The sequence below is a fragment of the Lithobates pipiens genome, unplaced genomic scaffold (genome assembly GCF_037356315.1).
Source record: "Lithobates pipiens isolate NorthernLeopardFrog02 unplaced genomic scaffold, aLitPip1_a1.2 Scaffold_28, whole genome shotgun sequence".
Classification (NCBI taxonomy): domain Eukaryota; kingdom Metazoa; phylum Chordata; class Amphibia; order Anura; family Ranidae; genus Lithobates; species Lithobates pipiens.
Window position 1 is genome coordinate 209,800,664 of NW_027507789.1, and position 27,516 is coordinate 209,828,179.

General features: G+C 45.8%; 1 protein-coding gene and 1 pseudogene across 2 annotated transcripts in view; both read left to right on the forward strand.

Moving 5' to 3' along the window:
* PDYN (prodynorphin) overlaps positions 1 to 9,794 on the forward strand; it is a 59,861-nt gene extending 50,067 nt beyond the window's left edge. The window contains exons 3-5 of one of the 2 annotated variants that reach the window (XM_077460428.1): positions 348 to 501; positions 4,276 to 4,424; positions 6,636 to 9,794. In XM_077460428.1, coding sequence (XP_077316554.1) covers positions 438 to 501; positions 4,276 to 4,424; positions 6,636 to 7,340 — 918 coding nt within the window. In that variant the 5' untranslated portion in view covers positions 348 to 437 and the 3' untranslated portion in view covers positions 7,341 to 9,794. The remainder of the gene's footprint in view (positions 1 to 347; positions 502 to 4,275; positions 4,425 to 6,635) is intronic. The other variant, XM_077460429.1, reaches the window with a different exon arrangement.
* Positions 9,795 to 22,380: 12,586 nt separating this feature from the next.
* Positions 22,381 to 24,040, forward strand: LOC143934939 (integrase/recombinase xerD homolog; annotated as a pseudogene).
* The last annotated feature ends 3,476 nt before the right edge of the window (positions 24,041 to 27,516 follow it).

Genomic DNA, 27,516 nt, shown 5'->3' on the forward strand with positions numbered 1-27,516 from the left:
GAGCCCACACACAAACGAATTGTCCGACTGATTCGTTCCGTCAGACCTTTGCTGTCAAAGTCTGGTCGTGTGTACGCGGCATAAGTCTTTACAGTCTTTTTTTTTTTTTTTTTTTTTCAGGGAGCTTATTTAACATTTTATAGTGACAACAAAATTCCTTTGAGATGGGGGCAGAAGGGAAGTGCAGCAATATACCCCATACTTATGAGTGCAAGTTTGTAATGAATGAGCTGTAATTGATGTTAAAAATATTGACCCTCATGTTTGGTTAATAAGTACTTTTTTAAATTGTCATATCCTAATCTGATAAGCGGCGTACTTTAATAAATTTTATGTACTCACGCTAGATAATTATCCGGATACACCTACTACTCTGCCCGCCGTCTGCATTCAGATCACCAATGTTCTTGAGACACACTAAAAACCACTGACTGCTAATGGCCGTCACCGTCAAGTACAAGTCCCCTGGAAGTGAAGAGCACTCGCTGACGTTGACTGGAAGTAGGTCATTATCCATCAGGGGACACAGTTCACTATTGCTTCAAGTAGGATGACATTAGTAACCAGTAATTATGTACATGTACTAATTGTACTAGGAAAGTAAATTAAGACTGCTCTCTTCGTTCTGAGCCCTGTCTGAGTGAAGTAAGTCCTGTATCTGAAGGGCTACATATCAAGATTGAATGGGATCTACTTGAATAAGAATACAAGAAAACTTAGCGTTATCAATAATTTATTCAACAAAAATATTAATAGATGTACTGCGGACAAATTGGTAGACCTTTGGCATCAAAAGCTGGTATTGACCCTTTAGCAGAAGTGACTTCTTACAAACATTTTGTATTACTGCCCACTAGTGTCTGATATAAATATCCTAAGTTTTGACTAATGCCGCGTACACACGACCAGACTTTTCAAGGGACTAGGTCCTACGGTCTTTCCGACGGACTTTCGGCAGAGTTCCGACTGACTTTCCAAATGAACGGACTTGGCCACACACAATCACACCAAAGTCCTACGGATTCGAACGTGATGATGTACGACCGAACTGGAATAAAGAAGTTCATAGCCAGTAGCCAAAAGCTGCCCTAGCGTCGGTTTTTGTCCATCAAACTAGCATACACACGAACGGATTTCTTGGTCCGGCGGAGTTCCGGTGGAAAAATGCAAAACATGTTCTATTTCTAAAGTCCGCCGGATTTTTGGCAAGCAAAGGTCCGATGGAGCCCACACACGATCGAATTGTCCAACGGACTCATTCCGTCGGACCTTTGCTATCAAAAAGTACAGTCGTGTGTACGTGGCATAACACTCGTAACACTCTGTGTAAAGCCTATCAGATTTTCTGCTGATTTTTTCTTCAGGTTTACCAAAATCCCGTAGTGCAAGGGCCTGCCTGATTGCATAAAAATTGAAACTCCTAAGGTTTGACCTCATATTATATGGGTTTGGTAAATCTGAAGGAAAAAATCAGAAGAAAAACTGATAGCGTGTATGGGGCTTAAGATTCCTTCAGCTGCAAGATGTTTTTGGGTTTCCTTTCATGAACTGCCCATTTCAAAATCCCCCTACACAATTTCAATGAGAATCAAATCATGACTTTGAGTAGGCCAGTCCACACTGCTCTATTTCTTCTAATTTTGAGGTGATCTTTGGTGGATTTGCTGCTATGCTTTGGATCATTCAAAAAGAATAAAATGTCACCCGCGCAAAGGAATGTACTAATTGCTACTTGGGTCGCTGCTGCTTTCAATGATGTATACACCATACAATGAAAGTTGGATAATAAAGCTGTGCTTACCCCTACAATAATGATGCTTCGGATCAATATTGTGTTGAAAGGCCTTTGTGATGGACCACCTGGCACCCAGCCTGGGTGCCTCTGTCAAGATAAAGCTTCCTTCACTCTAGAACCAGGTATTATAGCTGAGCATTGCAAGAACTAGACAACACTAGCTTAGGTGCAAACTGGGACTGCCTTTATTGTAAACTCACAGGGAATATATACCACACAAAATCATGATCACGTTATCCTAAACAATGCAAACATTAAACAGTACATCTAATGAACAGCTAACATAAACAGTGAGCTAACTAACCACTCGTCACCTCAGGATGGAGGCTGTCCAAATCTCATTAACCAACCTTCACTTGTGTAATCTGTCCACTAGAAAAGTCATCATTAGACAAAACTCATGCAATGTTCCAGCAGTCTGAAAAAGTGAAATGCAGGTATCTTCATAGATTTATTAAAGAATATTGTTGATAAATATCTCAACTTCCCAAGTGAAGGAGCTTCTCCAACCCAGTCTACAGGAGGGCCACCATATATCCTCTGACCATTAATCTGTACAAGATTTAAGTGATTGTAAAGTCTTGTTTTATTTTTCTCTAAAAATAACAAACATGTTATACTTACCTGCTCTATGCAGTTGGTTTTGCACAGAGCAGCCCGGATCTTCCTCTTCTCGGGTCCCTCTTCCCCTGTCTCCTCCGTGGGCCATAATCAGTGAGTAGAAGGATAGCCCTTAGTCCCCTCCAAAAGCCCCTGTCCCGGTTGGGTTTGTCACAGCCTGTTTTCGATTTCTTGTTGAAATTCAACTATTGTATACAGTATATGGTGTTACATTCTCATCAAGCCCACTTTGATATGATGCGGAATGTATAGCTGACTCAATGAGTGCAAGCTGCCCAGGTCCTGAAGCAGCAAAGCAACTGCAAACCATAACTTTTCCATCACCATACTTCACAGCTGTATGAATTTGCTTAGCCAGCCAGCCAGTACTGGACAAATTTGCAGTTGTTTGAAATCTATGCCTGTTGTAGATTACTTTTCTTACAGTGGAATGATTGATTTCAAATCATTTGATGATCTTTTCAGATCTCTTGCCAGGCCTATCCAAAAATTTTGTTTTTGAGGGTCTTTGGGAGCTTTATTGATCTTGGCATGACTCCACACACATCAATAGTAAAGAGAACACAAACCCTAGATGCGGTTTGAACAAGGTAGATTCCACTTGCATGACCCCTACAGAGGGTCTAATTGTTGACACCTAATCAGGAACACCAGACTCTAATTTCATGGTTTTGAGGTGGTGGTAAATGTAGTTGTGTTTCTACTTTGTTTATATGACATCTTCATTTTTGATCATATAGATCACGTTTTCTTAACCAGGGTTACATGGAGCCCTGGGGTTCCTTCAGGGGTTGCTAGGGATTCCTTTGTGCAATAAGCAATTTCTGCCTCTCAGATAAGTTCCCACTGACACCATTAATCCTTTTAGCCATCTGCAAGGGGGTAATTCTTCTGAATGAATAAAAGTGTAAGGAGCATTCTTCCCACTGACCATCACACTAATGTAACATGAGTTGTAGATATAGTCATTTTTAGCAGGGATTCGCTGAGATTGGGAAGTTATTTCAAGGGTTCATCTGTGTTGGAAAGGTTGAGAAAGGCTAATTTAGTTCATGAAAATGAATAGACCATGTACATTTTTAGTCTTCATATTTCTCTCTTGAAAAATGTACTTAAAAGTGAATACTAAACCCCTTAATTTTTAATTTTTTTTTTGTTTTTGATGAATTATGGAAAGGACATAAGACCCCTGCCAGATATTTTTTTCTTTGTGGTCTGTGTCATATTTGGGAGGGGAGGAGAAAAGTGGGGAGATATTCTTTTTTTAGAGTTGACACCAGGAAAAGTTTCCACATTTCTTCTCACATTCTATTGCTGACAGCTTAATAATGTTGGCTTTGTCATCCCCTTTTTTTATAGCAGAGACAATGTCACAAGGACCAACTGTGCAGGGAAAATATATGAATATAATGTGTTGTTCTTATGTCTTCATCTTTCATCCTAGACACTCCAATATCTTAGTGGTTATATCTGGACCTTGTATGGGATGGCAGAGAAAAATCCAAATGAATGTGACCTTTTCCTGATGATAATCTGTCCATGTATAAACTGTCGTACTATGGGGTTGATTTACTAAAGGCAAAGAACCTTTGCACTTTGCAAAGTGCAGTTTCTCCAGCGCTTAGTAAATGAGGTAAAGCTTCACTTTGCAAAAAGTACCCAATCACTTGCAACGAAAATGCAAAAAAAAACATTTTTGCTTGCACATGATTGGATGGCGGAATTCCACAAAGCTTCTGCTCGTTTACTAAGCTTTGGGGCAACTGTACATTGTAAAGTGCACAGTCTATTTTGCCTTTTGGTAAATTAACTCCTATATGTATATTCCCCACTATAACGGATTCCTCGTCTCATTACAGAGCTCTCTTATCTGGACACGATGGGCTTACTGCTTCTGATCATGCTCTTGAGCCTCTCTGCCCCAAGAGCCAGCTGTGCAGATTGTGTGTCCTGGTGCTTCTCCTGTGCCATGCAGCTACGCTTCACCAATACCCACTTTAAACCATTGGTAAGTTTCCTATTTAAGGGTGAATCTAATTTTATGTCTGGGAAGAGCTGAGGTTATGTAATGCATGGTCAGAACAAAATATCATTCTAACTGCACTGAATGAATGTACAGTATACAATCAGCGCTGTGACATAAAAAATGTTGGCATATATGTGAAAACAGTGTCATTGCTGCTAAACTTCAATAGTGCTTTTCACCACACCATAAAAAATGTAAATATGAAAAAACGATGTAGTGCAAAATTGAAAAACCAAAATCTTCCTTTTTAGACAGTTGATCACCAGTATCAAGAATATGTGCAATCTTCTAATACTACTTATCCTTTAACTCAATATTTGTACTCACATCCCTCAGTGGACCTCAATTTCAATCAAGGTCATAAACACGTGTCCTGAAGACCACAGGGAAGCCTCAATCAGTTTTATGTCTAATCCTCCTCTGAAAATCTTCTTTCTTCAAACTCCTTTGTGTCATCCACCAGCAAGCTGTCCTTTTTGAGACCATCATTAGGGATGGTTAGGGCTTGTTGCTTGGCTTTAATGGCCCGTCTACTCTTCTCATCAGGCTGTTTACTATGACAAAGCTCCTGTCCAGCTACAATGCCCAGAAAGTGGACATAACACTTGGAGACGCATGGAAAGGAGATTGAGACAGGTGGAGCAGGAGAAGATACAAGATGTGTGGTTGAGGCTTCCCTCCAGGTCACGCACCAGAACATGTGTGTTGAAGGTTAACTTCCTCTGTTCTGGCATCGTTATCTCCACCTTTTGGGTGTCGTGGCTGGACAGGAGCTTTGTCATAGAAAACAGCCCGAAGAGTAGATGGACCGTTAAAGCCAAGCAACGAGGCCCTAACCATCCTTAATGATGCTCTCAAAAAGGACAGCCTGCTGCTGGATGACCCAAATGAAGTTTGAAGAAAGGAGAATTCCAGAGGGGGATTACGACAGCTGGAGGAGGAGAAGACGCAATAAGTGTGGTTGAGTCTTCCCTGTGGTCATGAGGACACCTGCATTTATGACCTTTATGGAAATTGAGACCCACTGAGGGTGGTGAGCACATATATAACACTGAGTTAAAGGATAAGAAGTATTAGAAGATCATGGAAGATTGCATATATTGGTGATGGACTATCTAACAAAGGAGATTTTGGACTTCGTGGTTTTTCATTTTTTTTGTGCTACATAATTTTTTCATACTTACAATTCTAACTACATTGCCCAATCAACGTTGTAAAGGAAGCAAAAAAAGAAAAGCATTTCTGGTGTCGCTGTGTTTGTAGTTACAGACGGATCATGTACATCTGATAACCCTTTCCCTTTAAGATCTATGGGCAGCCTATGATGCTGAACTCCTGATCCTGACAGATTCTTTTTTAAGTGGAACTAAATCCTGTCAACTCATCAAATGGCTTGTGTCATAACTGATCACATGTGTAGCACAATGGCAACCGCAGATCAAATAGAAGCTAAAGTGCCAACTTCCTTTGCTATAAAGTATAGAAGAGTTTATTGCTGCTGTAATTTTTATTTTTTTTATCCACGATCTGCTGAGGGTGTTTTGTTACCCATTACTTTCAAAACTCTTCGCCCTTGTACACACGGTCGGACATTCCGACAACCAAATCCGTCAGATTTTTTCCGACAGATTTTGTCCGAAACTGTTGCATACACACGGTCGGACAAAGTTGTCGGAAAATCCGATCGTTCAGAAAGTGATGACTTAATTTCGTTACGATGGGACTACGTTCAGGCTAGTATTGTAGTAATAGCTTTGTAGTAATAGCTTTGGTCTAGGAATTTGACCAGAGCATGCGTGGCACTTTGTCCGATCGGAATTCTCTACACACAATCGGACACAGTCCGATCGGATCATGTTGTTGGAAAATTTTATAGCCCAGCTGGAAAACTTGATCTGTCGGATATTCCGACGGAAACAGTCCGATGGAGCCCACACACGGTCGGATTATCAGACAACACGGTCCTATCGGATCATTGTCCATCGGAATATCCAACCGTGTGTACAAGGGCTTCCAACTATTGCCATTGGCCTCAAGAATTGTTTTATTTTCAGGGAACTTTTTATATAAGGTCCCTTATATGAAAACCTTTAAACTGTAGTCACTATCAGATGTAAGAATGTCAACATTTTTCAGGTCATATTTTTCCAGCAGATAACAGTACTATGGATAACACTATAAATTCTCTTACAGGTCTGCTCTTTACAGTGTGAAGGGTCCCTGCCATCTATTACAGAGTGGGAACGGTGTGAAACAATGCTTTCTCCTTTAGGAACCATTCTTGAAGTCTCCAAAAGGGAACAGGAGCGAGTGCCTACCTCTGCAGATCTTCAAGAGGTGCCAGAGAAGCGCTACGGAGGGTTTATGAAAAAACTGGATAAAAACAAGTTCTTCTTCAGCTCTCCAAAACGAGAGAGTGGTGTCTTTCGAGGTGAAGATGGGAAGGCCTATGGCGATCTCCTACACAAGTATGGAGAGAGGGACATCTTGGAGATAGCTGACCCAGATCAGGAAACAGAGATCAGTGAGGAATCAGATGAGCACAACCAAGCATGGAGCACAAAAGATGAGAAAAAACGTTATGGGGGGTTCCTACGCAAGTACCCCAAGAGAAGCACAGAGAATTTACAGGGTGCAGACTTGAAGAAGAGATTCACAGACCCAGAGATTTCCCCCGACCAAGGGGTGGAGGAAGTGGAGACTGAGCAGGGGGTAGAAACAGAGCACGGAGTGGCAGAACTTCAGAAACGCTATGGTGGGTTCATGCGCAGGATTCGGCCCAAGTTAAAGTGGGACAATCAGAAGAGGTATGGCGGATTTCTCAGGCGCCAGTTTAAGGTCATAGCAAGATCAGAAGAGGATCCCAACACCTTTTCAGGGGAGTTGTCTGACCTTTAAGATATAGTCATGTGTGCTGAAGGTAAACGGGAGGTGGTGGAAGGAGGAAAACCAGCTCAAATCCTTAAATACTGCTCCCTTCATATCTCATTGCTTCAGTTAAAGTGGACCTGCCTCCAGTATACAGACAGAGCAGACATTCTGTTGGCTTGGTCAATTCACTTAAATTCCTAGTTAGTAGGCCACATAATAATCCACTCACAAAATGGCTGCCCCCAAGGAATTTTGGCTGCTGTTGCTGATCCCTTCTCCTGTAAATGCAAAACAACTGTCTGCTATGCTTGATCCAATGGTGTCAATACTGAAACAAGTATGCCAACCAGACTTCATTGGCCTCATGCTTGTTTCAGGTCAATGACAGTGAGAAAATACTGAAGCCAGAGGAGGTCAGCAATGGCATCCTATGCAATTCTCTCAGCTTTCCCCTAAAGGTAGTAGTTATATCATGTAGCCTATGGTGGGAAACAACAATAGTCACTCACCATAGACTCTATTGGTTTTGTCAGCTGCACACATTTTGGACCGTTATCCCCTACAGCTAGGTGTTTAGCGCCGTGGCATACAGACTGTATATCCTGTAGCCTGAAGACCGCATCACCTAAAGTCTGTAGAAAACACTACATGCGCTCAGAATATTTAAAGCAACAGTCTACCCAACAAGGCTATTGTAGTAAGTTGTAGGTTAGAGTGCCAGCATTGCTGTTTCTTCTTCTCCAAGTGTTGATGTGGTTTAATAATTAACAATAAAGATTTAGCCACTTCCTGACCAGACCATTTTTTTTTGCGATACGGCACTGCATCGCTTTAACGGACAATTGCGCGGTCATGTGACTTTGTACCCAAACTAAATTGAGGTTCTTTTTTCCCACAAATAGAGCTTTCCTTTGGTGGAATTTGAACAGCTCTGTGGTTTTTATTTTTTGCGTTATAAACAAAAAAAAGAGCCACAATTTTGAAAAGAAACAATATTTTTTACTTTTTGCTATAACAAATATCTCCCAAAAAACGTAAAAAAACAAATTTCTTCCTCCATTTATGTATTCGACATATTTTTGGTAAAAAAATTGCAATAAGCGTATATTGATTGGTTTGCGCAAAAGTTGTCACGACTGCAAAATGGAGGATAGATTTATGGAATTTTTATTATTATCATTTTTTTTTTTATTCCTAATAGCGGTGATCTGTGATTTTCTAGCAGGACTGCGACATTTTGGCAGACAGATCAGACATTTTGACGCTTTTGAGACCAATGACATTTATACAGCGATCAGTGCTGTAAAAGTGTACTGATCATTGTGTAATGACACTGGCAGGGAAGGGGTTAACGCTAGGGGGCGATCAAAGGGTTAAGTGTTCCCTAGAGAGGTGCTTTCTAACTGGGGGGGGAGGGGACTGACAGGGAGTAGAGAGATCGCTGTTCCTAATCACTAGGAACAGACAATCTCACTCTACTCCCCTGACAGAATGGGGATTGCTTTGTTTACACTGACAGATCCCCGTTCTGTCTCTCTGCGGATCGATCGAGAGTGGCCAGCGGACAATCGCTGATTGGCTCCCCTGCTAGCCAATGGGCACATGCACGCCCACAGATCGCCGCTTCCGACTTACAATGACGTCAATTCGCGCAGGAGAACCAACCTGCTGCAGTAGAACTTGCGGCGGCTGGTCGGGAAGTGGTTAAGAAAACTCTTGCGTTTCTTCTCCCTAGTTACAGATTTAAGTTGCATATTAAAACAGATGCAAGCTCTCTATTGACAGCAAACTTTTCTTGTGATTTACTAAATGCTACATACAGGTAGATGAAGCAGCCAGTCATAAAATGAAAATAAATCGGCTTTGACAGCTACAGTCTTGGAGATAGTTGACTTGCACCTGTTTTAAGGGTCTACTTAGCAGGAAGTAGTAGAACGGGGATATGCAATTAGCTGACCTCTAGCTGTTGCAGAACTACAAGTCCCATGAGGCCTAGCAAGACTCTGACAGCCACAAGCATGACACCCAGAGGCAGGGGCATGATGGGACTTGTAGTTTTGCAACAGCTGGAGGTCCGCTAATTGCATATCCCTGTAGTAATAGGTGTTTAAAGACAGGATAGGTCTGTTTCATATTACTCTGACTACTTTTTCCACCACCTCCCACCCAGCACTCCTCTCCTGCACTTGACACCCTCCTTTGATTCCGATGGATGAAATTGTACAGCTGTTTATTTTTTGTTTTTTTTCTCTCTACATATACCGCTACAACAAGACGCCATCTTTTATTTTTTATTTCTTCTTTCCTTCGTACAATTAACGAAACCGACGCTGTCATTACCGTTTTTTTGTAAGCAGCAAGCCTCCTCTGCATTCTGTGAATCACCCTAGACAATATATCTCAAGTCCAGCAAGTCCTTGTAACTATGTGAAGAAATAGATACCTTTATTGCTCTTAATAAATACATTTTGTGTTCAGTCATTTTCTGTGTGTGGAGTTTGTGGCATCTTATCTAGCAGATGGGTTTTCTGGACTCGGTTAGGTCAAAGGGTTTTCATTACTACAATTACATGCAACCGGTAAATTCATTTACTCAATTGATAATACAATGCAGCAGACACTGTCACCCTGCTTACAGATAACTACTGTAGTTTACCTTTAAGGAGAATATACAGTGTTTTAAAGGCCAACTCTGAGAAACGTAAAAGTTATCCCTTGCAGTAGGGGGCCGTACCTACATTCCCAGTGTATCTTGGTTGTGTAGGTCTAGGGGACTTGTTAAGGTAAATGACTTACTTACCTGATCCTACACGCTGCTAGACCGGTCCCCTCATTGTTTTCTCCCCTACGCTCCAGCAGTCCAAGGTCCCCACATGAATAGCCCTGCATCAGACTTGATGATGCCAAGGGACAGTCCATTGCTGGAGTGTGGGGGGAGCCCCATCTGCCAGGAGAGGGGAGGATCAGGTAAGTAAAAGAGCTTGTCCTCTCCCATAGAGAGACTGAAGGAGCTAATAACCCTTGCAGTGTGCCCATAACTTCCAAGTTCCACAGAGAAGGACTTTAAAGAGGAAGTCAACTCTTCCACTCTGATGCTTTTTTTCATTTAGTCCATTATAATAAGTAATTATCAAAGTATAGCCACTGTAATCCAGCCCATATTGCATGTTACTTACTGTTTAAAGAGACTTTAAAAAACTTGTTTCCAGGGGTTAGGCAGCGCCATCTTAAGTATTGTTTTCTGAGTGCACAGTGGAGTGTATTTCCGCCCTTACATTGAGCACTTCCTGTACTGTTAACCAAGCCTCCTTCTCAATCCAACGTTTCTATGGCAACCCTGCTTCCCTGTTCATAGCTGACTTGTTTTATTTCATAGTATTTACTTGTGCTGATTACCTAATGTTTGCCGGTATGAGTCCTATCAGCTTCAGCTGATAAGACTGCAGTACTGCTGTCCCATTCCCTGGTTTACACTGTATGTGAGGTCACATGGTGGGTAGAAGGAAGCTCTAAATGATTAGCAGCCTCCTGGGAGTTCAGTGTTGTGTGACGTAGGAAGTCCCGAGAACAGATAGATAAGACATAGAGAGTGTGCCATAAATCAGGGGAGATCTGGGCATGCTCAGTGACATTTTTCTAAAGAAAAAAAAGGATTACAACAATACTAAGCAAGTAAGGAGATACATACAATCAGTGTTCATTAGGGTTTTTTATGCTGATTTACATGGGACAAAGTTGTGGGGGAGGGTTTACAACCACGTTAAGGATAATTTTTTACATCTATGTTAAAATGATCCACTAATTAACCTTATCAAGGTGTGCTATGTTGTCTAAAAACCTTATTTCTGTGTTCAGTTTATAATTATATAGGTGCATGGTGGCAGCCATATTTGCTTGTTACATAGGCAGGCTCCACTTCTGCTTTACAGCACTACACAGTAGTTGTGCTTTACTGCGGCTTCCTACAGTATAAGACATGCCCACGGGCGTTTTTTACAGCCACATTTAAAGCCCTGTACACACAATCGTAATTCCCGCCAGCAAAAGATTGAGAGCAGGTTCTCTATTTTTCCGAGGGAAAAATTCGACATTGTCTGTAGAAATTCCTACGTGCAAAATTCCTACGCATGCTCGGAAACAATTCGACGCATGCTTGGAAGCATTGAACTTAATTTTCTCGGCTCGCCGTAGTGTTGTACATCACCGCGTTCTTGACAGTCGAAAGTTCAGAGAACTTTTGTGTGGCCCGTGTGTATGCAAGGCAAGCTTGAGCGGAATTCCGTCGGAAAAACCATCCAATATTTTTCCGAGGAAAAATCCGATCGTGTGTGCGCGGCATCAGAGCTTTTTTTAAGCTTAAAACCGCCTATCCATGTTATTCAATGGCCTTATACCCACACAGGCATTTTTGAGATGTAAGTCGCATTGGTGTTTTTAAGCTCCAAAAAAACTCCAGGACCAGCACATTCTGAGGTTCCAGCGCCAGAGCTGTAACAACACCAGACGCCGGTAAAAGCTGTTAAACGCGGCTTAATTCTGTTTACAGAGCATTAAGCCTCATAAGGCGCTTCTCTGCCTCTATTTAAAATGAGTGGTTCCCTATGGGATGGCATTGATTTGAATAGAAGTCGCAACTTGTGTGCTGAGGATCATGAAGGGGAACCCCACACCAAAAAAAAATGGTGTGGGGTTCCCCCCAAAATCTATATCAGACCCTTATCTGAGCACACAGCCTGGCAGGTCAGGAAAGGGGGAGCATTTTTATTTATTTTTGGCATGGCAGTTCCCCGTAAAATCCATACCAGACCAAAGCTTTTGGTATCGTCCTGGGGGGGAACCCCACACCAATTTTTTTTTTTTCATTTTGGAGTTTCTCTTCAAGATCTTCAGCACACAAGTCGCACCGCAAATCGGATCACCATGATCCGACTTCTGGTGCGACTTCTATTCAAATTAATGGGCTCCCATAGGGAGAAACGCGGCTGAAAGCTAGCGCGGCTAAACGCGTATTGACACCAATGCCAAATGCTGATAAAATCTTGTTTTTTAACGCCGTTTTTTTCCTGGCGTCGGTACTAGCTTTACAGCTCGTTTTTTTTATAACGCCCCCAGGCATGAGGCCTTAGTCTATATGTTGGCTGACTCATTAAAAACAATACCCCCCTGTATGGCTTTCTATCTTATCACAACAGTTGTTAGGCATTGTAGTGGGGAATACTTAATGCCTCTAGCGACAAATATATTGCATTCTATACATATAATACAATAAGAAAAATATGAACCAAGGAAACCTTGTGTGAGAGCCACTCAGGCTTATGAAGGGGTGCTAGTCCCAAGTCCACTGCTGTGAGTGCTGGCCGGGGAGGGAGCTCGTCCCGGCTCCAAACATCAATGTGTAGGAATGTGGTTGCCCCCTATACCCACACATCGACGCAAACCCGCTTGTGGTGGTGTATGGCAACCTCAGTCTGGGCTCCAGCCAGGCCACACCTCCAACACATTTCGCTCCGCCCCTCAGGGCTTAATCATTTGGGTTTGCTTTGATGTGCAGCTATAGGGACAACCAATCAAATGTACAAATGAAACACGGTGCATATTGTGACACATAACAGCAAATAGGTAATCGAGTAAATTAGGAGAGGTCCAAAAGGTGCAGTATCAATACTGTGACACGGATTAAGTCCTAAGTGACAGTGCTGACAGTGCTAAAGGAAAATAAAGATGGCTGTGTTGCTATCAGTGGTGGGACCTGGATGCTGGATGGAAGCCTAACTATTCTGACTTAAACCTGCTGGCCGCCTGTTTACCCCTTGGATCCTGACAATATATATGTATATATATATATATATATATATACACACACACACACACACACACACACACACACACACACACACACACACACACACACACACACACACACACATATATACATATATCCCGGTGGGAATTAGCTACCAGGTGAATAAGGCCCCCCAGAGGAAGTCGGCTGTATCCACTCATAGAAGCCCCCAGTGATCTCCATTATTATCTTCATATGCTGTTACCTTACAGCAGTAAGGTGAGAGGCCACCCTGCACTTAGGTGTCACTACACAGGAAAGAAAAGACACGTACCGTTATTGTCTTTTTTGCACTGAGCGAAAGAATATAGCACTTCACTTATTTTCCTTCAGCGCCGTCACTTAGGACTTATTCTGTGTCACAATGCTGATACTGCACCTTTTGGACTTTTCATCATTTTCTTGATTAACTATTTTCTGTTATGTTCACAATATGCACAGTGTTTCATTTGTACATTTGATTGGTCATATTTATATGTTTTTCTACGTGCACCAGCCCGACACCATACATTATATTATATTACCTTTTTTGGCTATGGATTGACCATTTCGGTGATTGCAGCTGTTAGTTCTTACTCATTATCTATTTATTTATTTTGATAGCTTGGGAATACCACTTTATCTTTTATAGGGACTTATTTATTTTCAAAGTACGTGAAAATACACTTTATTTTCCTCCATCCAAATACATTCGGGTTTTCCCCCTACAGTTTCATGTGGGACTGTAGCTTTGTGTGTTTTTTTCCTGCTACGCTTAGGATCTGAGAACAGTTGGGTCTGCAATACGGCAAGTTTAAATTAAGTATAAGAGGATACCGACCTCTACAGGAATTTGGCAGGAAGGCGCCCCGACAAATGAAGATTGCCGAGCATCGGTATGTGTATGCAAAGTTTTCATCCTTGGCTGGACTTTCCATTCAATCTGTTGCCTTTTGAAGCTCTCCTAAAACTTTTACTAAAGGTTTCCTTCCTTTGTTGCACCCTTTTTTGTCCTTAGTTTCCATTTTTCTCTCTTAAAGGGGTTCTAAAGGCAGAAGGTTTTTTATTTTAAAAGAGAAGTATGGCTTTTTTTTTTTTTTTTTAATTCATACTTACCTCTGTGGATGGAGCATCAGACCCGATGCAGCAGCTGTCCCCCCGGCGTCTCTGCACTGAGAACCGAGCCACCGAACACAGCTGATGGCTCGGTTCTCACTCCTCCCTGAGCAGAGAGATGCTGCCTGTCAGTCAGCATCTCTCCTTCTCTGATCCTCCACACTGGAGCGCTGAGCTGTGGAGGGGCGGGGAGCGGCTGTCTTAGCGCCTCACTGAGACTGCCATCAATCAAGGCAGCTGAGACTTGGGAAGTTGGAATGACGCTCTGCCTCGACTGATGGCAGTGACGTCATCGGAGAGTGGACTTCAGACGGCTCTCCGCTGAAAACGGGTCACAGGAGTGCAAAACAAATTGCACTCCTGTGACCCAGAGGAGAAGTCCAGCTCAGGCTGGACACACATGTCCGGCTGTGGTTTGTAGTCTGGATTCTGGTGCGGTTTTGTTCACCAGTTCGGGTACTTGAATTCGCACACCTAAACCAGACCGAAAATCCCACAGCAACTTTTCAGAAACAGACCGCGGCCGCCCCTGACATGTGGGAACTGTCTCAATTGAAAGCCAGCCCAACTCACATTAAAGAGGAGCTACACCTTTAAACAAAAATATTAAAAGCCAGCATCTACAAATATTGCAGCTGCTGACTTTTAATAAATGGACACTTACCTGTCCCAGGGTCCAGCGATGTCGGCGGCAGATGACGAGCGATCGCTCGTCTCTCGGCTGCCCCCGCCACCATCCTCTGTCAGGGAATCGGGAAATGAAGCATTGCAGCTTCACTGCCCGGTTGCCTACTGCGCATGCGCGAGTCGTGCTGCGCCTCTCCACTGGTCCCCGCTGTGTCCTGGGAACTGTGTGTTTCCCAGAACACAATGGGGGGGGGGGGGCGGGGAATCTGCGGCTAGCTGTGGCTAGATTGTCCCAGAAGTGGGTGCAGATACCTGGATTATCCAGGTATCTGCACTCCCCTGAAAGGTGCCAATTGTGGCACCGGAGGGGGGGGGGGGATCAGATGAGAGGACCTTCCACTTGAGGGTGGAGGTCCGCTTTAAGTGAATCGGATGCAGTTAAAAATGCATCCGATTCGCATATACGTGAACCGAGCCTAAAGTGGAACTTTAGTCAGAAAATTAAGTCCTTATAGATCACTTCAGGCGTGCCCCTTTTGCGAGTCTAGCTATGTATAACATAAAAAAAAAGTGTCTGTACTGTTTAACATCAAGTAATACGCTGACTCACACTGCTGTACTGAAAATCAGAGCCCCTGCTGACAGCCTAAAGATTTACTGCTGCTCAGTGGCTCTGGGCTTCAGCAAAATGGCAGCCTCCGGCAAGAAGAAACGGGAGCCATGCTAGAGGCAATTTCCAGCACACATTCATTTTGGTTGCATAATTATTAATGTGGAATGTGTGCTCCTTGCTAAAGAATATTATTTTATACCAGGTTGTTATGGGTAAAGTTCTGCTTAGACTGACTCTATGGAATATAATATAAAGAAACTAAACTAAAAAGTATTTTTAGATGTATGAATGATGGATGTCTCCAAACTGGAAGGAACATGCGCCAGGCAAAGACTAAACTCAGAGTTTTATTTTAAATAACATCAGTTTACTTCCATTTCCTTGGGATAGGATGCAATTCTTTCGTAAACCATAAATCAATTTTTATTTTTATTTTATCTCGGGGCAATGGAAAAAAAAATTCCTTGGCTGCAGAATACACAGCACTGGTTTCACTTTAGTACTAAGTTATGATTTACCTGACTTAGGGACTACACTACGCTCTCTTGCAATGGTAAGGGTAGTTTTGAAACCAATAAGCTAATTTCTGATTGGTTACTGAGCATTAGTGCATGTTACTCTCTTTTAACAAATAAGCTTGTTTATGTCCTTACACATATACAGGTAAATGTCTAGTAACCAGATAATCAGGGTTAAGAACAATCCATGAATGCCTCTGATCCATGGTAGAGGAGATATAATTATTATTATTATTTTTTTATGTCATAATGTAGAGTATAAGATTTCCTATCATTTGAGGCCAGTCTTGCCTTAAAACATTAATCCAGCTCTGAGCAATCCTCTTTTATTTTTCAGTGAGATAAATCTTGACAAACAGAGAAAAACGTTGTCAAATCCTCCCCCTTGCTGTGAGTGACGGGTGATTTACATATCTCGTGCACTAGCCTAAGAGACATGCATTATTTTTTAATTCCCTCCCACTCCTTTCTTCTGCTGCTCTGCAAGGATTGGCTGTTCCACACCTCAGCATGATTTGGCAAGCTGAAGTCATGTGGGGACTTTACTGGGTTTTGACTGGATGTTAGTGATCATAGCAGAAGTTCAATGTAAGAAATACACAGGAGAAAATGCATGTTGATAAGGGGAGTGCAGAGGTGGGCGGGGAGTCTACTGACATCACGACTCCACCCACTGAGCCCTGGAAAACAGACCCGCCCACAAAATCTGCAGTTTTTCGGGTCTCATAACAGACAGAGGGGAGACATCTGACAGATAAGTATACATGCATGAGGCATGTATATCCTTCTAGATAACCAATATTGCAGTCGTTTAGAAAGGATGAGAGTGGGTTTACATCCACTTTAAGGGAGGCACGGGACCACCTGTGGCTGCTATCCTCAGAGTTTAAATTTTATTATTTATTTTTTATTTTTTCTGTTCTGACTGCTGGGAGAGGAGATGCCCGGCATGGAGAGCCTGGAGGAGCACCGGAAAGCCACGTGGAATGCGCAGTGGAAGTGACGTCACCGTAAGATGTGAGGACCAGACCAGAGGAGAAACATGGCTATGCGCTCGGAGCATCTAACTCCTTCTGTAGAAGAAGCTAGATGCTCTGAGCCCGTAGCCTTGTTTCTCCTCTTGTCTGGTGCTTCCACCCTTCCGGTGAAGTCAGTTTTGCTGCACATTCCACGCTGGTTAGCCGGGCTTTCTAGGGCTCCCAATGTCGGTCATCTCCACTCCCAGCAGTGGGTACGGGTGACAGCGGTCCTACAAGACGGATTTAGGAGGAGCCTACACCCACAGGCTCTGTACCAGATGAGCCTACTTTCTATTTAACTTTTGTGAGTGCTTTTAATCCATTGCTATTAAAACTTTTAACTGTGATACTACACTTAGCTGGCACTTCCTTCCCCTTTGTTCTCTTACCTTGTTCTCTGTGCGACCCGATTCCCCTGAAGCCCCTACTCTTTGAAGCTCCATCATTTGCACTCCGAGATCATCAGGTACAATGCAGGACCAGAAATTCTGTATTCTAAATGAGGACACCGAGGGGCCCAGCCACACATATTGTCAGAGGAAAGAGGAGGGGTGCTTTTAAATAGTACCCTGGACAAATACACGCATTTAACCAATTTCTTGGGGAGCCCCACTGCAATTCCCTGGAGTTCAACTTTAATCCCTGAGCCCAGGATTCCATGAAAGATACTGCAAATGGTGCTGCTCAAGGTGGACTCTTGGCTAGCCACAGCTGGCCACAGGTTCAGGCTAACAAGGTCCATCTGCTTCCCTAGGAAATGTTATTTAACAGTTAAAGGAAAGCTGCACATAGCCAGGATCCTCTTGGAGATGCAAGGGTCTTTTGGTGGGCATGACGCTAAATCTAACATACAGACCAATAAAGTTTATTGAAGAGAAAAGATAAAATCCAGAAATTCCAACATCATAATGCCATGAATTGAAATTCAAACTCATTAAGGAGGCCCTTGGTGTAGACTGGGCAGTCATCATAGACTCCATACCTCCTGGGGGTTCCATGCCAAGCACTTATTACACAAATGGACCAAACTTACCCCATGACCATCATAGTTTTTCTTTTCAATAATCCAAATTACTGTACGGAATATAAGAGTTATGGATATATACTGTAGCTTTGAAGAAAAGAGGGGTCTTTGAAAAGGACAGTTGGATCTGAGCTTCAGTACTGATATGGATAGCTGTGTGATCGCATATTCCACTCATTCTCTATACTAATTCACTAGTTGACATATCAGTATGGATGCTCCACCACTTCCTAAAGCTAAATCTTTCTATAATGTAAACATTAGCTCAAATTATCCCCCCACCCCCACCTTCCCAAGTTTTCATCCAGATCATTGCTATGGATGTCAGTCCCTCACATCACGCCAGAGTGTTGGGTGTAATTCTGAACTCTGACTTGTAGTTCCACTGTCCAAATCTTGCTGCCTACGCCTCCATAACATTTCTAACATATGCCCCTTCCTAACAAATGACACCACCCAACTACTAATTCCCTCCTTTTTTATCGCTCCCCCCGACTATTGCAACTTCCTCCATGTTGGTCTACTTCTACACAGGCTATCCCCCCATCAGTCTTATGATTGCTGTTGCAAGACTCATCCTTCTTACCAACCACCTCCCCTCTTTACCAATCCCTCCATTGGCAATCACTCGCCCAACAATTAAAAGACAACAATATACAAAGCCATCCACAACTCTTTCCTGAGCTACAGTATATGTCAACCTCACCAACCAAACCAAACCATACTCTCCGTTCTTCCCAAGACCTCCTGCTCTCAAGCTCCTTCTTTACCTCTTCACATGGTCACCTCCAGGACCTCTCCAGAGCCTCTCCCATCCTCTGGATCTCCCTACCCCAATCTGTCCATCTTTGAGCGATCCCTGAAAACTCATCTCTTCAAGGAAGCCTATCCCAACTCTTCCCAACAACTCAACCCAATCGACTCAAGCAGGGCCCTCCTGACCCTCTTGTTTTGAATTGTATTGTAACTGTACCTTAATATTCTAAAAGCACTCCTTAAAACTGTTGGCACGCTATAAGTCCTGTATAATGATTATAATACAAGCATATTACAAAAGTGTATTCACAATAACAGCCAGAAGGATATACAGCAAAAGCACAGCCCGAAGACGAGAGCACAGCGTAGGTGCAGGGCTGGCATGAGGACAGTGGACTGCAGCGATTGGCCGGGGGGCGGAGTCAGCGCAATGACGTGTGCGCGCTCTACGCCCCGGCGTCAGTGCAAGTTGTGCAGTTCCAGAGGCAGGATGGCTTCTTCGCTCGGGGACCTGGTACACCAGCTACGGGCCGCGGCGGCGGCGAACGGGGAGCGGTGGCTCCAAGAACAGGTGGCGGCTGCCCTCGGGGGGGATCGGGACATGCACAGAGTGGAAGGGGAAGGCTCGGCCAGGGTGCGGCGGTCCCGCCCGCCGGCCAGGTTCTCCCCTGATTGCCCCAGGCCGGCAACGCTTCGCCATGCGGGGTCCGCTGGCCCCGCCCCCTGCGAGCCGCCCGCGAAACGGCCAGCCAGGCGGGCAGTGGAGGCCTCGGGCCGCGGATGGGGGGTTGGGCGCAGCTCAGTGGGGTCGGTGGCCGGTCCGGCGCCGGCCTCCATCAACGCGGCGGTCCGCCGCGAAGAGGATCCGGGCCCTTCTCGTAGCGCTGCCACTGCGGGGGCGGGGCTCCGCCGAAGGAGGCAGTTCCGTGCTGCCGGAGGGACTAAGCAGGGGTCGGAGGCCGAGAATCCTGTGGGGAGGCGGCCGCCATGCCACAGTGAGCCCACGGCTGCGGAGCAGCGGGTGAAAAGCCGAGGGAAGGTGGTTCTGCAGTCGGCGGTGGGGCGGAGAAGAGGTCGGCCCCAGAGCGGTGCGTCGGCTGCCCAGGTGGGGCCCAGTAGACGGATGTCGCCAGGCGATGGAGCAGCTGCCCAGGACCGGTCTGAAGGCGAACTGTCGTCGTCTGAAGAGGAGCGACCGGATGGCGTTCCGTCGGCGGTCGGTGGAGGTTCGGCGGCTGGAGGCGATCCTTCCAGGCGGCCCGGTAAGTCAGATCTTCTTCAGGGGTCCTTGGGGCGGGTTGGTTGGGGGGGGTCGGGTGGTGGGGGGGGGGGGTGATCCGGGGATTGCCCGCGGCGGGGGGGTTTCCGCCCCGTTTGCCCCGCTTCTGGCACAGCGGGAGACGGACCGCGCCCCGGCGGATGGGGGGCTAGCGGGCATCCTGGCGGGCCTTAAGGACTTGGTAGGGAGGCTGGAGGCCGGGGGGGCGGTCCGGGGGCGGCGTGGACCGCTCCGGTGGGCGGTGCTCGGGGTGTAGAGGGGGCTGCGGGGGCGACTCCGCCGGTGGCTGGGGGGGCGACAGACGGGGCGTCCGCGCCGGCTGTGGCGGAGACGGTCACGGCTCCTGGCGCGGGGGACCAGGTGGTGGCTGCCGTGCCGGCAGCACCAGCGGGGGAAAAAACGGGGGAGGCAGCTAAAAAACAGGACCTGGTCAGGTTGGCGGACGCGGCGCGGTGCGAAGTTTATGTGTGTTTTGAGGGGCCGTTGGGTGCGCACTTGAAACAGGAGGTTAGGGAAAAAATTTGGAAGGGGGAATACGTGGAGATATTTTTTCTGCTGCCCCTGGAAAAGTTCAACCTAGATAGGGTCAAGCCGGAAGACAACAAGAAGGAGGACGAGGAGAAGAGGCGGTACCGGTTGATCCCGCGGACCTTCCCGAATTGGCTGCAGGCGTTCGCGATCCTCGCCAGCGTGATTGGGGAGAAGAATCCAGAGCATTGTTCCGCTCTATTTTGCTACTTGGATGCGATAGGGGAAGCGCACAGAGTCTACGGGGGATTGGCGTGGCTGCGATACGACGAGCAGTTTCGGCAACGGAGGGCGATTCGACCGGCTCTTCCCTGGGATCATAAGGATATCAGTCTGTGGATGCGCCTTATGTCGTCGGCGAGGACTACGAGTCAGTTTTTTCAGGGGGGGGGCGGTGGATCAGGGGCTTCCGGTCAATCGGCCGTTCGAAAGAAGGGAGTCTGCTGGCAGTACAATGAAGGTAGTTGCCGGTTCGCAGGGAGTTGCAAGTACAAGCACGAGTGCTCGGGGTGTGGGGGTGCCCACCCGGTGTCTCGCTGCTTCAAGCAAGGACGGGGTAGGGCCGGGGAGCCTTCGAACAAGAGGGACGACGCCGGTGAGACTGGAAAGGATGCGTCCTTTTCTCGATAGATATCCGGATAGGGAGGCAGCGGTGCTTCTGGGTTTGGGGTTTGCGGAGGGTTTTCATATTCCGGCCGTCCTCGGGGCGGCCCCCCCGGTGTCCAGGAACTTGCGGTCCGCCATGCTTCATCCTGAAGTGGTTTCGGAGAAACTGCGGAAGGAGGTGGCGTTGGGGAGGATCGCGGGCCCTTTTTCGGAGATGCCCCTGCCGGACCTGGTGGTATCGCCATTGGGGGTGGTTCCGAAGAAGGAACCAGGTAAGTATCGTTTAATCCACCATCTGTCCTATCCGAAGGGGGGTTCGGTGAATGATGCCATCGACCCCCGGCTGAGCGCTGTTTCCTACACGTCCTTTGATGCGGCGGTGTTTTGGGTGCGGCGTTATGGCCGGGGGGCATTGATGGCTAAAACGGACATTGAGGCGGCCTTTCGATTGCTGCCGGTGCATCCCGAGAGTTTTCGGCTTCTGGGCTGTCGGTGGCAGGAGGAATACTATGTGGATCGGTGCCTGCCCATGGGATGCTCCATCTCGTGTGCGCTGTTTGAGAAGTTCAGTTCCTTCGTGGAATGGGTGGTCAGAGACGTCGCGGGAGTGAATTCGGTCATACATTATCTCGATGATTTCCTGTGCGTGGGTCCGGCCTCGTCGGCGCTGTGGGCTGTGCTTCTGACAACGCTGGAAGGGGTGGCACGGAGTTTCGGTATTCCTCTGGCCCCCGAGAAAACGGAGAAGCCGACGACGGTGCTCAGTTTCTTGGGCATTGTGTTGGATTCGGAGGCGATGGAGTGTCGCTTACCGGATGACAAGTTGGCAGCCCTGAAGGCTGAGATCCGGGGGTTAGTAGGCGTGCGTAAAGTGCAGCTCAGGACTCTGCAGTCTGTGCTGGGGAAATTGAATTTCGCATGCCGGATAATTCCCATGGGTAGGGTTTTCAGTAGGAGGCTTGCGGCCAGTACGGGGGGGTGGATTCCCCGCGACACTTCGTGAGTCTGTCGAGGGATCATAGGGAGGATCTGCGGATTTGGCATGTTTTCCTGGAGCGTTTCAACGGCCAGGCGCTGTGGATGGCCGGGCCGGTGAGCAATTTTGATTTAGAGCTCTACACGGATGCGGCAGGGTCCACGGGTTTCGGGGCCTTCTTTCAAGGCAAATGGAGTGCGGGCCCATGGCCCGCTGCATGGTCGGGTGGGGGATTGCTGCGGAACTTGGTGCTCCTCGAGCTCTTTCCGGTGGTGCTGGCAGTGGAGCTTTGGGGGGAATCCTTCCGGGACCGGAAGGTTCGTTTCCATGTGGACAATTTGGGGGTGGTGCAGGTCCTCAACCGGGTGTCGGCGGCGTCGCCGCCGGTGGTGCGGCTGTTGAGACATTTGGTTCTGCGATGCATGCAACTGAACATCTTTATACATGCAGTGCATTTACCTGGGGTGGAGAATGTTGTGGCTGACGCGCTGTCTCGCTTTCAGTGGGACAGGTTCCGGGAGCTGGCGCCGTCGGCGGACGTCCAGGGGGCGCCCTGCCCAGAGGAGTTGTGGAAGATTGCGTTGGACGAACCTCCGACTGGATCAGGCGGTCGGTGAGTGGGGGCACTTGGTCAGCGTACGAGAAGACATGGGCTGAATGGGAGGCCTTGGGGTTGCAGGTGGGGGCGGAGGTGCGAGACAGGCGACTGATGGTGATCTATTTTGTCTCCAGGAACTTGGAGCAGGGGGTTTCAGTGTCCCGGATGGGGCAGAAATTGGCCGGTTTGGCCTTTTGGTTTAAGCTGCGGGGGGAACAGGACTTCACCAAAGATTTTTGGGTGCGACAGGCCATGAAGGGCTATCGGAAGGGGAGGCTGAGGAAGGATGACAGGAGGCCGGTGTCCTTCGAGTTGTTGGGTAGACTTTGTGGCCGGTTAGGGGTGGTGTGTTTTTCGGAGTACGAGAGGGTGTTGTTCAGGGCCGCGTTTGTCTTGGCGTTCTTTGGGGCGTTTCGTATAGGGGAATTGGTCAGCCCTTCCAAGACTGGGCCGGGTGGTTTGTTTATGGAGGACGTTTTTTGTGGGGATGACCGTGTGCGCATGCGGATCCGGAGATCGAAGACTGATCAGGTGGGAAAAGGAAAGGACGTGGTGGTGTTCGCGATTCGTGACTGCGAGCTTTGCCCGGTGGTGGTTTTGAGGGAATTCTTGAACGCTCGGCCGGATGGTTCGGGCCCGTTGTTGATACATGGGAAGTGGGGAGGGGAGGGGAGTTTGTTTCGCGGTACCAGTTCATAGGGGTTTTTAGGAAGTGCCTGACGGCATTGGGTTTGGAAGGGGAAAGGTTTTCCTCACATTCTTTCCGGATTGGGGCTGCGACGGAGGCTGTAAGGTGGGGCTTGGACGAGGAGGCGGTTAAGAGGATTGGCCGCTGGGAGTCGCGGAGGTTTCGGTCTTACGTGCGGCCGGAATTGGTGGCTGTTTAGCCAGGGGGGGGAATGTATTGACATGGGTTTGTGTTGCACGGGTACAGTTACTGTGATTTTGGTTTGTGTTTTATTTTCTTTCAGATGCAGCGCCAGGATTGGTCTGGATTATGGGCCATTCATACGTCTGCTGGGGCGCCAGGAGGGGTGATGTTAGGCCTGGGGGCAGACAGTTGGGGATATCCAGATTGGAGGCGTGTGTGAAATGGTTTGGATTTCCTGGCATGCTATGGAGCAGAATGGTGCACGAAGTAAGCCGTTTTGCGGGGTTTGACAGGGCCCCGGATGTTTTAGTGTTACATGTTGGGGGCAATGACTTGGGCCTCCGCACCAAGTTGGATGTCACGCGGGACATTAAATACGATCTCTTGCGACTGCGGGCGGCCTTTCCCCACATGATCATAGTATGGTCTGACATGATAGCCAGGACCCAGTGGCGTTTTGCCAGGTCCGTGGACAAAATTAACAAGGCCCGCAGAAAAATGAATCAGGAGATCAGTCGTTTTGTCGTTCGCAATGGGGGGTTGGCGGTCCGGCATTCGGAGTTGGAGGTTGAGACGTGGCGGTACCTTAAAGGGGATGGCGTACACCTGAATGATGTGGGCACGGATTTGTGGACTTTGGGCATACAGGATGGGGTGGAGCGTGCCTTGAGGGTGTGGCGGTGCTCGCAAGGATAAGGTGTTATCCTTGCTTGCGGTGGCGGGTGTTGGTCGATGCAGGTACAGGAAGATAACCCCTCCCCACAGAAGTTGATGCGGGACCCATTGGAGATATGGGCTCGTTGATGATATGGCCATATAGTGAGGGTTGATATGGCTGATGGTGAATGGGTGCACTGCGGTAAAATAGTTTGGTGTCTTTGAGCCAGCATGTCGGCTTGAGGCCTAGTTAAAGGAATATTACCGCAGTGCTTGTTTGGATCGATATGCTAATGGGGTGGAGAGGGGGGAGTTTTTACTGCAGATGACCAACGCGCTCAGGGTTTGAAGTTAAACTATGTTTTGTTGATATTTTGTTATACGTTAAATTATTATATTTTGATTAATAAAGAGGCTGCTACGGCCACTAAATACTCCAAAAGAAGGTGTGGTCTCATTTAATGGGAAGGGACAATTATGGAGTTGGGTGGTTGGTACAGCAGCCAAAGCACGTCAGTCATCCTGTAGTCAAGCACAGCCCGAAGACGAGAGCACAGCGTAGGTGCAGGGCTGGCATGAGGACAGTGGACTGCAGCGATTGGCCGGGGGGCGGAGTCAGCGCAATGACGTGTGCGCGCTCTACGCCCCGGCGTCAGTGCAAGTTGTGCAGTTCCCACCCTCCCTCCCTTACCTTGGACGGAGTGGTTGTGGTAGATTCTACCGGGGAGGGGGGGGGGGGGGACTGGCTAACTTGTTTTTTTCTGTTTCAGGTTTGAGGTGTTGGATGTCGTAGCGGTTGGCGGGTGTTGGTCGATGCAGGTACAGGAAGATAACCCCTCCCCACAGAAGTTGATGCGGGACCCATTGGAGATATGGGCTCGTTGATGATATGGCCATATAGTGAGGGTTGATATGGCTGATGGTGAATGGGTGCACTGCGGTAAAATAGTTTGGTGTCTTTGAGCCAGCATGTCGGCTTGAGGCCTAGTTAAAGGAATATTACCGCAGTGCTTGTTTGGATCGATATGCTAATGGGGTGGAGAGGGGGGAGTTTTTACTGCAGATGACCAACGCGCTCAGGGTTTGAAGTTAAACTATGTTTTGTTGATATTTTGTTATACATTAAATTATTATATTTTGATTAATAAAGAGGCTGCTACGGCCACTAAATACTCCAAAAGAAGGTGTGGTCTCATTTAATGGGAAGGGACAATTATGGAGTTGGGTGGTTGGTACAGCAGCCAAAGCACGTCAGTCATCCTGTAGTCAAGAGATTTGTGTTTATTAGGGAATTGGAGAATCTCTGCAGCCGCATTACTGAACTTTCTGTTGTGCCAATTCAAGTTGCTGTTGAGCTTCTAATGATATTCCTCAGTATTCTGCTGATCCAGGATATTGATTAGTTACTGTCGTAATTACTTCAACTTTAATAAACGTTGCATAACCTCTTGGCTCTCAACAAGAACTGCAGCATGCATAATTATAGAGCCTCATAACTCAAGCTTGCCTGTCTTGCTGCTGTTACCTTTTCTTTTTTTTAAAGGTTCAGTACAGCTAGAAACCCAATATTTTTGTGTTGAGTTGCTGCTGGCTGGTCGAGCTCCTCCTTACTGGAATTAATTTTTTTTTTTTTTTACTTGACGCAAATTTAACACAGTGAACAGCCTTTTTTTTTTTTTTTTTTTTTTTTTATTCTTTGCATCAGAATGCACTTTTTTCCATCAAAATACAGTACTTTTATTTGCAGATTGCTTTTTTTTCAATCAAAATCCTTTTTTTTTTTTTACATCAAAATAATTTAGTTTTTTTACCTTAGAATGCTCTTTTTCCCATCAAAATACTTTTTTTTGCATCAGAACACTTTATTTGCATCAACATATGGTACTTTTTGCATCAAAATGCATTTTTTTTTTCTCAAAATACTTTTTCTTTCAACAAAATACTTTTTGTATCAACTTCTTATTTATTTATTTTTTGCATTAGAATCCTTCTTTTATTTTCTTTGTTCTTCTTTTTTTCTACATCAGAATACTTTTTTTGCCTTACCATACTTGTTTTATGTGGTTCCCTGTAATAAGGAACCACTACCATCTGGTAAGCGGCAGCATTTACTGTGGTGGAGGTGCTGTTTTCCACATTCGACACACGTTTTTGGATTTATTTCACTTTTTCTTCACTGTGGAAGAATTTACTTTTCTCTGGGACTTTTTTTCTATGAACTTTCAGTAGAGTTAATTATGGTCTGATTTAAATATAGCTTATTTTTTTATATTTATGATACACATGAGGTGTTAATATTTTTGTGGTCAGATGTTTTGTAAATTAATTTTTATATATTCCATTTTCATATATTGTTTAGATATATTTATATATATGAACTGTTTATTGCACATATTTTTATTGATTATTAAGGAAATAATCAGTGTTCTTATTTTCTGAATTGCACAGTGTCACTTTAATATTCAATTATTGAATACTGGTCAGTCTTTAGCGCAGCCCACTCTTTTTTGCCATACTTTTTGAGTGATTTATTTCTTTATTTTTTTTCTCTTTAGAATGCTCTATTTTCCATCCACATACTTTTTTTTTTTTTTTTGCATCAGAATACTTTTTTTGTGGTATCTCTTTGTTACAGATGTGGTTTATCACAAGCATCTGTAAATATCTCTTTTTGCATACTATGTATTGCCAGAAGGTTGACTGGGAATACAGTGTGGAAGATTTTTATTTGATCCCCTACAGATTTTGTGAGTTTGCCCACTTACAAAGAAATGAAGGGTCTATAATTTTTATCATATGTGTATTTTAAATGATAGAGACAGACGATCAACCAAAAATCCAGAAAAAAACACATGATGATTAAAATAAGTGTTTGGTCCCCTACCAACCCACAATGATTCTGGCTCCTACAGACTGGCTACAGTAGGTGCTCATGTGGTACGCAGATTAGTCGTGTCAATGTAAGAAGGTGCTCCCAATGACAACTCGTTATGTGTCTTCCATTCAAACCTCACCATCATGGGCAAGACCAAAGAGCTGTCAAAGGTCGTCAGGGACAAGATTGTAGACCTGCACAAGGCTGGAATGGGCTACAAGACCATCAGAAAAAGCTTGGTGAGAAGGAGACTTCTGTTGGGGTGATTTTCCGCAAATGGAAGAAATGCAAAATAACCATCAATCGCCCCTCGCTCTGG